We start from the raw sequence: 13,406 nt of genomic DNA, 5'->3' as shown, positions 1-13,406 counted from the left end.
AAAGATGGCAGTCAGACTAAGCTTTGAACAATGGAAATTCATTCCAAAATGCTACTGGAAGTGTGAAAACGCAGTTGAAGTGCAAGGACTGTTTAGGAGGGAGTTTCAGACAGATCCACTAATGAGAATTATATCACTTGAACTAGAGATGATTTTGAAGCTGATGGAACTATTCAGAATGTCCATGAGAAGCATTCCAGAAGACCACGAGCATTGACAACCCTTACAAAGCAAGCAGGAGTACTGAAACATATCACCCAAGTCCAAGAAAATTTGTGCAGCAAGCAAGTCATGGGGTAGGTATTTCAAAATCGTCTGTCCAATGCACTTTGAAGCATTGTCAATGGAAAAGCTATGTTCCAAGATTAGTCCATACTATTAATGATGATGATCCAGACCGAAGAGTGCAGTAGTGCAAGTGGTACTTGGCACTACGTGCAGAAGATGCACACTTTCCAAAAAAGTTTGTGTGGAGTGTGGAGGACACATTCAAATTAAATGGATTAATTAACCACAACAATTGCACCTACTGGGGACCTGAAAACCTGCATGTTATGGTGGAACGCCCTTGTTATTTACCGACCGGAAGTTACAGTGTGGTGTGGCTTATCACCATGAGGATTAATTGGACCATTCTTTTTTGATGCTAGTGTGAATGGTCCTGTTTACATGAACTTGCTACAACAGTCTATCATGCCAAGCATTAAAGAAGACTTTGAAGATGAGGAGTTTCAGTAAGATGGGGCACCCCCACACTACCATCATGATGTTAAATCTTTCCTTGATGAGATCTTGTCAAACAGGTGGATTGGATGAATGGGTTTCATTGAATAGCCTCCATGTTCACCTGACATCACACCACTAGATTTATTTATTATGGGGATACCTAAAAGACAAAGTCTATGCTATGAAACCTGCAACAGTCCCTGATTTGAAAGCAACCATTGAATGAAAATGCACATGAATACCAAACAAATTATATATATATATATATATATATATATATAAATGGCTGGCTTCTTTCAATTTCTGTCTACTACATAGTAGACAAGGCTATAGTAAAATACACTTGCCCAAAATGCTGTGCAGTGGGACTGAACTCGAAACTAGATGGTTGTAAGGTAAGTTTCTTAACCACTTGGCCATGCCTGTTTGTATATTATTAAAAATAATAAGAAAAAAGTAATAAAATTTGCAACAACATCAACACTAGAAATACTACTACTACTTCTGCTGCTGCTGCTGTTACAAATTAATATTTTTCTTTTGACAAAATGCTATAAAATCAAACACAAGGTTCTGAGAGGATTTAGCATTTTGGAATTTATAGGTTTACCAATATTTTGGAATAAAGGATTTTGTAATATTTTTAGAATTCTCTTTTTCAAAGACCTTCAGAATAAAAGTGAAGCTGAAGCACACACACACACAATCCTTAAAAGCTATACTAAGAAGACTACATATTCACTGTTTTCCTCGCAAAGTAAAAGAAAAAAATAGAAAAAAATATAAACTCATAAATTATATTTGTATGTATGTGTATGTATTCATGTTTTTGAGTGTGTGTATACATATATACATACATACATACATACATATAAACACACACACACACATAAGTGACTAAATGGAAAAAATGAGTCCTTAATACCACATGGGTGGAGGAACAATTTCATTTAACAGAATTGAATTCAATAGTTCAATACCACAAGTTTCATGTGGATATGTTCACAGTTATTGAATTGGAGTTTGAATTATGGTTGATGGTAGACACACATACTTATGTGTATTCATACATATATATAGCGTACACACATATATATAAACACATAATCTATACCTATATATTGTACATATATGCATATGTATACATACATACACATATATATGCAATATATACACACATACATATACACACACACACACACATATATATATGTATATATATATATATATATATATATATATATATATATATATACACACATTGGTGACTAACAGGAAAAATGAGTTCTTAACTTGCATGAGTGGATTAATAGAATTCAATAGTCCAATACCAGAGGTTTCATGTGAATATATTCATAGTTATTCAATCATAGTTTGAATAACTGGTGATCACACACACATACAAACTATTTAAAAGGGAATGGGATTAAAAATAAAGCGGACACAGTAAGTGGGTGAAGAGGTGATCTTTGTATGGGTGAATGTGGGCAGTTAAGTAGATAGATGGATGAATAAAGAATGTGTGATCGTGTATTGAAGATGATAGGGAGGTGGATATCTCAGATCTTCTTTTGAGAACAAAAAAAAAAAAAATTGATTAGGACACACCCACAAGTCTCTGCACTTGCCCTATTTCATTTCTTACTATGACTCTCTTCCGAAAGACATTTTAATCTGTAGAATATATAATTCAGTTAGCCATAAGCACACTCAAATTTGCTGTGGCATTAGATTTATGATTACTGAAAGGTTTTAGTCAAAAGCTACAACAAACCAAGCTCAAAAAACAAGCTTGCTGTGACTGTACTTGTAGCATCTCTGTCACACACTAAACTTCTTCATATAGCAATGACCAAAACCTCTTCATACAGCAATGAAGATAGGGTTAGTTAGATGCAAAGGAGTTTATTGAGCTGGTCAACCCTTTAGCATTTAATCTAGCCTTATCCAGCCAATAATAATGCACAATTAAATTCTTCAAGATCTAGTTTCTAAAAAGTATTATTATTATGTATACTCTTTTACTTGTTTCAGTCATTTGACTATGGCTATGCTGGAGCACCGCCTTTAGTTGAGAAAATCAATCCCAGGACTTATTCTTTGTAAGTCTAGTACTTATTCTATCGGTCTCTTTTGCCGAACTGCTAAGTTACGGGGACATAAACACACCAGCATCAGTTTTCAAGTGATGTTGGGAGGACAAACAAAGACACACAAACATATACACACACATACATATATACGATGGGCTTCTTTCAGTTTCCATCTACCAAATCCACTCACAAGGCTACTATAGCCTTGGCCCAAGGCTATAGTAGAAGACACTTGCCCAAGGTGTCACGCAGTGGGACTGAACCCGGAACCATACCATGTGGTCTGTAAGCAAGCTACTTACCACACAGCCACTCCTATGCGTATGTATGTTTAAAAACTATATGGAAGTGTTATTTGGGCAAGTTATTGGGACAACTTTGGATCTCAGCATGAAACCTGTTTTCCTCATGTGTTCTATTATTCATTTAACATGGTATTTTCTGGGAAGCAAAACACCTGTGAGGAATGAGGGCAGATGTACAAGGAAGTAGAAAAATGGATAGAAGTATGAGAAAGCACACAGAGTGATGGGAGTGAATGTGTTTTGTGTTTGTAGTTGTATATGTATATATACACATTTATACACACACACACACACATGAATGATGGAAGCACTTGTGTGTCTCAGATTGAACATTCTTAAGAAATGGAAGTAATCCTTCCACTGATAAAGATTAACAATAATCCATTTAAATCCCAGTTCATAGCTACCCTTTAACCAAGCTACATCGTTCAGTAGTATCACTCTCTCTCTCTCTCTCACACACACACACACTGTCTGCTCTCTCTTATATCAAGCTGCAACACATGTTAGATCATAGTGGTGGTGGTGGTGATGTTACAAGAGCTGACTGTAATAGGCATGATGACAGGTAGTCCTTGGGATGACAGAGGTATCACTAGTGGAAACACACAAGTGTGTGTGTGCAAGCATACATACACACACAGAGCTTAACTAGAAAATTAAGCTTTCTAGTGAAAGGAATAGTGAAAAGATTTAATTATCAAGGAATAAATAAATAAACTCTCTGATCTGTATTCACTTCCTCTTGCTATAAAGTACTCTCACATTCTGTGTGTGTTTATGCATGAGTGTGTATGTTTGTGCAGGCACACAAATGTGTTCATTTATAAATACAAGGTTTTCAAAGTAAAGGGACTAAAAATTTTTTAAATTTATATTATTATTAATATTATTGTTATTGGTGAACTAGCAGATTTGTCAATATACAGGACAAAATGCTTAGTGGCATTCTTCTGGTTCAAATTCTACTAAGGTCAACTCTGCCTTCCATACTTTCAGGGTCATTAAGATAGGTATCACTTGAGCACTGGGAGTGATGTAATTGATTAGCCTCCACCCTCAAAATTTCTGGCCTTGTGTTTATACTAGAAAGAATTATAAAGTGGCAAGCTTGCACTGGGGTTGATGTAGTTGACTTTCCCTTTTCCCTCAAAATAGCTGGCCCTGTGCTAAAAGTTAGAAAGAATAATTATTATAATCATTATCATTATCAGGGTAGTGAGCTGGTGGAATCGTTAGCATGCTGGACAAAACGCTTAACAGCATTTCTTCTGGCTTTACATTCTGAGTTCAAATGTCACCAGAGTCAACTTGGCTTTTCCTTTTTTTAGGGTGGGTAATAAAATAAATACCAGTCAAACACTGAGTTCGATGTAACTGATTCTCCCCACACTTCCAAAATTTCGGGTCTATAGTTGAAAGGATTATTATGATGATCAAAGTGGCAAGCTGGGAGAATTGTTAGCATGCTGGGCAAAATGCTCAGTGACATTTCATCCGTCTTTACATTCTGAGTTCAAATTCCACTGAGGTCAACTTTGCTTTTTATCCCTTTGGGGTAGATCAAACAAGCACCAGTTGAACATTAAGACTTATCCCCTTCTCCAAAACTGCTGACCTTCAGCCAAAATTTGAATTCATCATCATCATCATCATTATTATTATAAAGGTGGTGAACTGGCAGAATTGTTAGCATGCCGGATGAAATGCTTAGCAGTATTTCACCTGTTACTATGTTCTGAGTTCAAATTCTGCCAAGGTCAACTTTGCCTTTCGTCCTTTCAGGATCAATAAATTAAGTACCAATTGAGTACTGGGGTTGACATAATCGACTTAACCCCTTCCCCTAAATTTCAAGCCTTGTGCCTGTAGTAGAAAGGATTATTATTATCATTATTATTATTATGATCATAATTGGTGGTGGTCGAGTTGGTTGTAGTGGTAGTGTTGCTCTAATGAAATTTGAAGCAACATTGTAGGGTGGATAAGGTTTGAAACCCTTATCTCACATTTTATAATGACTTTCTATCTAATTCATTGTCTTAATACACTATTGCAAAACAAAAAAAAAATCTTCCTTTTCTTGTGCTCTCTCTTCTGCTGCTCATCATCATCATCATAATCAATTGTTATTTTGTTTGTGGAAGATTTATAATTAAGAATTGAATGAGTTTCTAAGGTTACATGTTAACAAACATGACAAATAGAATTCAAATTCTGAAGACGTAAGCTCACTCAATTACAGAAAAAAATTTTAAAAAGTTCTCATGTTATTAAATAATATTGATTTTTCTAGCATTTGGTATGATAATACTGACCCCTTATTTAGGGTCTAATTATACACAGTAAGGTAAAACAAACAACAATAAAAATTCATCCTGAAAAGAAAAAAGAAAACAACAAGAACAAAAACAAAAATGAAATTTTGACATATATCGATATCTTTCAATTAGGTACAGAGACCCAGAGTAATATCAGACAACTAGAACTGAACCTGAAACATTACTGTTATTTATTTTTATAATCCTTGTAGGGATAAAAAAAAAAAAAAACAGAACCTTGCTCTGGTTTGAACTTGTAATCTTAAGCTACTTTAACTATTAATATCATTATTAAATCATTATGTCTGACTATTCTCTCCTTCAGTTCTGTCACCTTTGTTTGAAAGATATTTCTTGTTCCAATATTTTCAAAACCAGAGAGACAACAACACTCAAAATTCTATCATTTGGAGCAAAATGTCTGATAGAATAGATACATCAAAATTTGTTTTCTTTTACAAGACCAAATTTTCTAATTGAAGATTTTTTTTTTACTTTAAGATTGCAAGCTTGAAACGATAAATATAAATAGTGTATTTGATGGCATAAAAATGCAAACAAACTCCAATTTGAGAAGGGCATGTTCAGGATAAAAAGTTTTTTGTCCATTGACCTTTCAGCTATCAAATTATAAATGCTTATTTACCCACATTGTTATGAATTAACCATATATTATCTTGTAGCTTTGAGATTTCAATGATACAGTTGCTTTTTTTCAAGAATGATACTGTAGTTTAAGTGTGAGGGGCTGGATTCGGCTAGTTTGAATGTAAAACAGGCAGCATGTTTTGAGCTGGATATAGCTGGTTTAAATCATGTATTATTTAAAGCAATCTAAAATAGTGAGCTGGTAGAATCATTAGCATGCTGGGCAAAATGCTTAGTGATATTTCTTTCTTCTTCTTCATGTTCTGAGTTCTAATTCTGCCTAAGTTAGCTTAATTGATTTACCGCCCCCACATCAAACTTGATGGCTTTGTACCAAAATTTGAAACCAATATTTAAAACAATCAGGTCCAACTTTGATATGGGATCCAGATGTATATGTCAAGACATTTTTTTTTTTGTTATTAAAATCAACAAGCAAGAAATTCTACAATACACAAAATATTTTAAAAGTTTCTTTTTAATACACTTCCTAATGATATTTAATTACAAAAAGAGGACTTTTTAAACATTGAATGGCTTAGGGGGACCATCTGAGTAACATAGGAATCAAAGGGGTCTATCAGTAACAAAAAAAACACAAAGGTTTAAGAATTACTGATTTAAACTGACCATGTCCAGCTAAAATATTCTATATGACTTATGTTTAAGCTGGCCAGATGCAGTTTATGATCACCTTACAATGTCATTCTAAAAATAAACAAATTACATCACTGAAATCTTGAAGCTATGAAATAAATAATGTATTATTAATTCAAAACAATGTGAATACTAAAGAGGTTACAGTAATTTCATGGAACAGAAACTATGAGTGTTGGATTCAGCTGTGGAATTGAAAGTATTGAAATTTTACTGGATTATTTTTGCAAAATCTCTTGGTAATCACTTAAAAACAAAATGCTTTAGAAAGGAAGTTGGACAAGATAAAGAGGGAACAGACAACAATTCTCTTAAAACTTCTAAAGTGAACAAACTTGGTTATATATAGTTATGCTGATGGAATTGTTTCATCCATCACTAAGAATGTCACTTACCAAGGTCTAAGCTCTCTATGGGTGGCCGTCTACTAAATGGAGCATTCTTGTAGATGGCATCCATGATTTTCTCCTTGACATGTGTGATGGTGTCACAGTCGAGTACTTTGACTGGAACATATGGTTGGCTAAACTGCTCTGTGTCACACACATTTATTGTCTGTGAATATATAAGAGAAAGAAAGATATGAATAAATATATGCAAACACATTTAGACACTGGCATTTGAAGATAAATTTATAAGGAGTACAGTGTATAGCAATAACACTAGAACATTAATAGTACCTATTTTATCTCTTTAGCATTCCATTGGTCACATCCAACCCAAATATCTTACCTGTTTTATGTTCAAACCAGCAAAATCCTGTCTGTCACACTGATCCTACATCATCGAAATTTTGAAGCTTTGAGGTTATGCATGATTAATTCAAGACAATGTAAATAAATTCAACAGAGTATTCTGAATGCTAAAGGGTTAATGATACCTATTTTAATTAGCCCTATGAATTGATTAAAATGAAAAGCAAAGAAAAAAAATCAAACCTAGTGGAATTTGAACTTGGGACATAAAAGAATATAACTAAATACCCTGAGCAAACTGAAGTTAATACGTTTTGAAATTACAATGTTAGTTCAATATTTATATTACGTTATATTCGTCATTCTGAAAGAGAATCACTTTAGCAATGCTAAAGTTCCCCTCCAAAATTATCACCTTAGTCTAATTCTGGCTACATTGCTTTCAGACCACACCTCTCCAAGATGGTTACTCTTCTGGAAAGGAAGTTTTGGCCAAAGTTTTTACTATACTGGCTGGATGGTGACACAGCACAAACAATTGTAAAAGATGTAGCAGCACTGAATGGTTTTGAGTAGAGTTTGGCACACAGTTTGTCTCAAATATAAAAGACAAATAGATCTTTCACTAAGTTGTACAACACACTAGCATGTAAGAGTGAATATTCTGCTAAAAACTTAGAAAGATTAGAATTCATGTTTAACCCATTTGCTACCACATTTCTGTTTAAATACACCGCTATTGTTTCAATTAATTTAGAAAATAACAAAGAATTCAATAAAACAACTTTGTCATTAGCTGGTGTTTGGAACATGACAAGATTTTTATGGAAGGTTTAAATTTAGATCATTTTAAATCAGAAAGTTTGTATCATATAACCTGGGCAGGTTTCAGGAATGTTAGTATTGCAAGGGTTAAACAAGCAATACCATTTCTACCCTTACAGATTCTTACACTCATCATCAGATGTAAGAAAACCATTATCTAGAACAGTGGTCCTCAACTGGAGTCCATATAGCCCTTTGGGGTCCATATGGCCCTTTGGGGTCCATATAAGATTTTGTTTGTTAAAATTTATCTGCAATAAACTTGTTATACATGACCAATTCACAAATTATCTTAGCAATTTCTAATAATATTTCATTATATATACTGACTTTTTAAAAATCGAATGGTGGGTCCATCCAAGTAAAATAAGAATCAAAAGGGTCCAGAGTTAAAAAAGTGGTTGAGAAATACTGATGTAGAAGCTTAAGAAAGAGCACTTGTTATCTTACAAGTTGATAAGTTCAGTCAGCTACTAAGTGTGAATCAAATATCACCTGGTTTGTACAACAACACATGCTACTTACACAATGTTATTTCTCTTATCTAAGTTAAGGTACTTCTAATGAGAAAGTAAAAAGGAAAGATAGATTGGATGTACTCACCAGCGTGCGGAAATCTATCTGCTGACGAATCAGTTTGTCTTCACTCAGGGAGTACTTAGCTTCACTGGAGATAGCATCAACGGGGCCTTTTGATACCTGATGCTTGATTGCTTGGAACAGCAAAAATAAGGGTTTTCCGGCACAGTCCTACAAAGAAAGAGAGAAAGAGGGAAACGTTAAACCCAGAAATTCATGGAATCTTTGTCAACTTATTTTATGTTTGTGGTTGGCCCAGAATTATAATTAGAAGACTTGCTGAAAGTGTTGTGCATTCTGACTGAACTTGAAAGCGTATGGTTGGGAAACAAACTTCTTAATCATACAGCCATGCCTGCATCCACCATCACCATTACCATCATCATCATAGTGTCTGTTCTCCATACTGGAATGGGTCAGGCAGTTTGAATGGAACAGGGAAGCCAGAGAGCTGCATCAAGTTCCAGTCTGTTTTGGCTTGGTTTCTACAATTGGATGACCTTCCTAATGCCAGCCACTCCACAGAGCGTACCAAATGCCAGTTATGTCTCACTGGCACGGGTGCTTTTCATGTGTCTCCAGCACATGAAATATATGTGTGTACGTGTGTGTGAGGTATGTATATATATATATGGAGAGAGAGAGAGAGAGAGAGAGACAGACAGACAGAGAGCATCATCATTGTTTAACATCCACTTTCCCAAGCTTACATGGGTTGGAGAGAATTTGTGGCGACAGATTTTCTGTAGACAGATGCCATTCTTGTTGCCAACCTTCACCCAACACCAGACATGTTTTCACAGGAGATTAGAAACAAAAGGCCACTATTGCAGGATGATGAGATTTGTTTATAAGTATGGCATGAAGTCAAGGTAAGGAGACAGTAACACACACACACACCATAATTATTTAACGTCTTTTCCATGAGTTGGATGGTTTGACAAGAGCTGGCAAAGGTTGTGCCAAGCTGGGCTTCTTTCAGCTTCTGTCTCCCAAATCCACATGCAAAACTTTGGTTAGTTTGGGGCTGTAGTAGAAGGTGCTATGCAATGGAATTGAACCTTAAGACCATGTGGTTGGGAAGCAAGTTTGTTACCACAGTCATGCCTGTACTTATATACATAAAAACAAATAATATATATATATATATACATATATATATATCTACACGCACACACACATTAATGTTTGTTTTCATGTTCAGTTATAATAAAAACAATTTTATATTAATCTGATGAGTTGCTCTGTACTTTTGTAGAGTACATATTTATTATTCTTAAATAACAATGTTGTTGGCAGTGACTTCAAAGTTTTGACCAGCTAAGCCATACATCATGCGTGCATTTGTATATACACACATGCATACATATATTTGCAGGCAGACAGATAGATAGATAGATATACTTTACAAACTGTTCCCCTACTTCAGTACCTCTCAATATGGCTGGCTGACTCTTTCAATATATCTCAATCTATTTATCTAAATATCAACTGCCTGACTATTCCTTTATCTTTCTGCCCTGGCATCTGTTTGTCCATCTCTCTGCATCTACATATACACATACACATATGTTTTGTATGTGTGTGTGTGTGTGTGTGTGTGTGTGTGTGTGTGTGTGTGTCCCCCTCTATGAAGCTGTTCCTCAGCTTTTCTTCCTTTGCAGCCTCTTCCTATCCCAAACTCCCCGTCTGAAAGACATAAAATACAAAGAAAATATAACAAGTCTGTCCCTTAAAGATTTAGATGTATAGAAGAGGAGGGAGAGGAGGATGAGGAGGAGATTGCAATTCTGTTTTATTATTCTTGTCTCTAGTTGTAGCCTTTCTCCCCTTTCTTTGAAAAGAAAGGAATGCTAATAGTATTCTTCCTGTGCATACCCTCACTCCTTCAGGTACCTCCTCCCCTATTAGGGGGGGGGAGTGATTCTCCTCTTCAATCCCTTATGCATCTGCCTAGACTACTCCTTATTCTCCCTAAAAAGTGGGGACAGACTGCTCCTTTTTCTCATAAAATATAGAAATATCTGCCATATTGTGTCTGTCATTGTTTTATATATATATTTTTTTATTCTTAGCTTGCTGATGTATATGTACATCAGTCTTTGTGTGTGTGTGTGTGTGTGTGTGTGTGTGTGTTGACATACACATGTACTTTTACTCATTTATCCAGATGCACACATACATACATTGTTTCATTTCTTCATGTGGATATGCAGTCACACACAGACTTGCTTTTACCTCCTCTTCCTCCACCAAGTCCTACTCCTTAGCTCCTTAGTGGTGGTAGCAGTATAAGTAGTAACAGCAACTAGATGTACCTCATACTACCAAAAATAAATCCTGATGGTGCTGTTTTCACCCTTCATCCCTTTAGGCTTTTACAAAGATCAATCCAGATGGTAATATTTTCCTTTTATAAGTTTGTGATAGTTCAATGTCAATTTGAGGGTGATTTGAACCACAGAAAGGCTTCCTTGACTTATACCAGTTATGTACTAATATGGATTAAATCAGTTAACACTAATCCTTTGCACTAGTGGTACCAGTGCAGTCGAAAACCAAGCCTGCAATCATTTCATGACATGGCTGTGTGGTAAGCATGTTGCTTCCCTCCCACATGGTTCTAGGTTCAGTCTCACTGGGTGGTACCCTGAGCAAGTGTCTTCTGCTATAACCCTGAGCAAACTAATGCCTTGTAGGTGGATTTGGCAGACAGAAACTGAAAGGAGCCTGTCATGTGTATACAAATGAGTGTGTGTGTGTGTCCTGGGTATGACATTAAAATGCATCCAGTGGTGAGGCTTCAATCCAGGAGTTCTGGAGTTGTGGGGAGCATGGTGTCACCCTTAGTTACCATTACTCCTTGGTCTGTTTTGACCAGGAACAGTAGCATCTGCCAGGGTAAATTTCTCAGGAGTAGAGAAGACCAGCGCTGGATTAACCATTAAATAAAATAAGCACGTGCTTAGGGCATCAAGGGAAGGAGGGGCACCACAGAAATGGTAAATAGTTTATGGTACAAAAGAAATCACTTTAAAGTTGCTAAAATAATATTCAGGATGCCTTTATTTCTAAGTATAGATGCAGATGTGTTACCTAAGATTAATTTTGAGGATCTGAGCAAAGACTTTGCAATTCTAAAATGTAGGAGAAAACTTTGATTGCTTGGAACAGCAAAAATAAGGGTTTTCCGGCACAGTCCTCTATTAATGAAGTGGAAGTATACAAAAATAAACATTATTTTCCCTCTTAATGTTTTGTTTCATTTTGAAAAATAAAAATTTATTTTATGGTTTGTTATTGTTTAAATTTTGAATTACATAAGCCTTTATGGGGGCACCAAAATCTTTTAAGTGCTTAGGGCCTCGATGGGTCTTAATCCGACCCTGGAGAAGACTCTTGTCATTTTTGACAAAGGTATAGGAAAGACAGCTCTTCTAGGAGAAAGATGCTCTGTCATAAAACTTGCAGTCAAAATAATGCCAGCCATCTTGCAATGCTTGTCATTGGAACCTACTATGTTGATAGAGCATGGTTGAAATGTCTTAAAGATTTTATCACTTAAATCCAATGACATACAGATGTCTCACTATCATTTCATTTCTTGACCTGTTTTATCTTTCATAATGTTCTATGGCAATGGGTGTATAGCTGAAAAGTCATATCTATGCAAATGCATAGATGAAAGCAAATCAGAACAATCAGGTTGAATGTGAGATGACTATCATCTGATGAGATGAGACAAACATCAAGTGTATGTATGTGTCTATGTTACTGTCTGGTTGCCTTGACTTCAGGTAATAGTTGTAAATGAATGTCACCGTCATACAAGCGGTGTCCTTTATTTTCAATCTTCCATGAAAACATGTCTGGTCATGGGGAATATTACCTTACTTGGAAACAGGTGAAGGTTAGTGACAGGAGGAGCACCTAATTATAGGAAATTTGCCTCAATAAATTCCACCTGACTTATGCAAGTATGGAAAAGTGGCTCTGTTGTAAGAAGCTTACTTCTCAACTACATGGTTAAGGGTTCAGTCCCACTGTGTGGCACTTTGGGAAAATGACTTCTATTATAGCCATGAGCCAACCAAAGCCTTGTGAGTAGATTTGGGAAATGAAAACTAAAAATGGTCCATCGTATATGAGTGTGTGAGTGTGTGCATGCCTTTGCCCTCCCCTACTACTGCTTGACAACCAGTGTTGGCATGTTTATGTCCCTGTAACTTAGTGGTTTAGCAAAACAGACTGCTAGAATAAGTTTCAGGCTTTAAAAATATAAAGTACTGGAGTTGACACATTCAACTAAAAATTCTTCAAATCAGTGCCCCAGCATGGCCACAGTCTAACGACTGAAACAAGTAAAAAGATAAAAGATAAATTAAATACAATGATTATGTCTCTAATTTGCTTTGGAAAGACATGTGCCTCACCTCATATATATTGCTGTTCAAAACTTCGGGTTCTGAAATTTAATTGAGCCTCATGGAAGTGATAAGTGATTGAGACCTTTGGTGATATGCTATGCTTCAGAAGATTCATCAAGCCAAATGAAAT

General features: G+C 35.6%; 1 protein-coding gene across 6 annotated transcripts in view; it reads right to left on the bottom strand.

The window, feature by feature from the left end:
• Window positions 1–13,406, bottom strand: part of LOC115212037 (plexin-A1) — a 695,010-nt gene that overhangs the window by 30,338 nt on the left and 651,266 nt on the right. For all 6 annotated transcript variants that reach the window (XM_036502774.1, XM_036502773.1, XM_036502772.1 and 3 more), the window contains 2 exons: window positions 8,874–9,020; window positions 7,146–7,305 (listed from right to left, as the gene is read on the bottom strand). In XM_036502774.1, the coding sequence (XP_036358667.1) occupies window positions 7,146–7,305; window positions 8,874–9,020 (307 nt within the window). The remainder of the gene's footprint in view (window positions 1–7,145; window positions 7,306–8,873; window positions 9,021–13,406) is intronic.

This window comes from Octopus sinensis, linkage group LG5 (genome assembly GCF_006345805.1).
Source record: "Octopus sinensis linkage group LG5, ASM634580v1, whole genome shotgun sequence".
In the NCBI taxonomy this organism is placed as follows: domain Eukaryota; kingdom Metazoa; phylum Mollusca; class Cephalopoda; order Octopoda; family Octopodidae; genus Octopus; species Octopus sinensis.
Note: the sequence above shows the minus strand (reverse complement) of the source record. Positions and strands in the feature narration are given on the sequence as shown.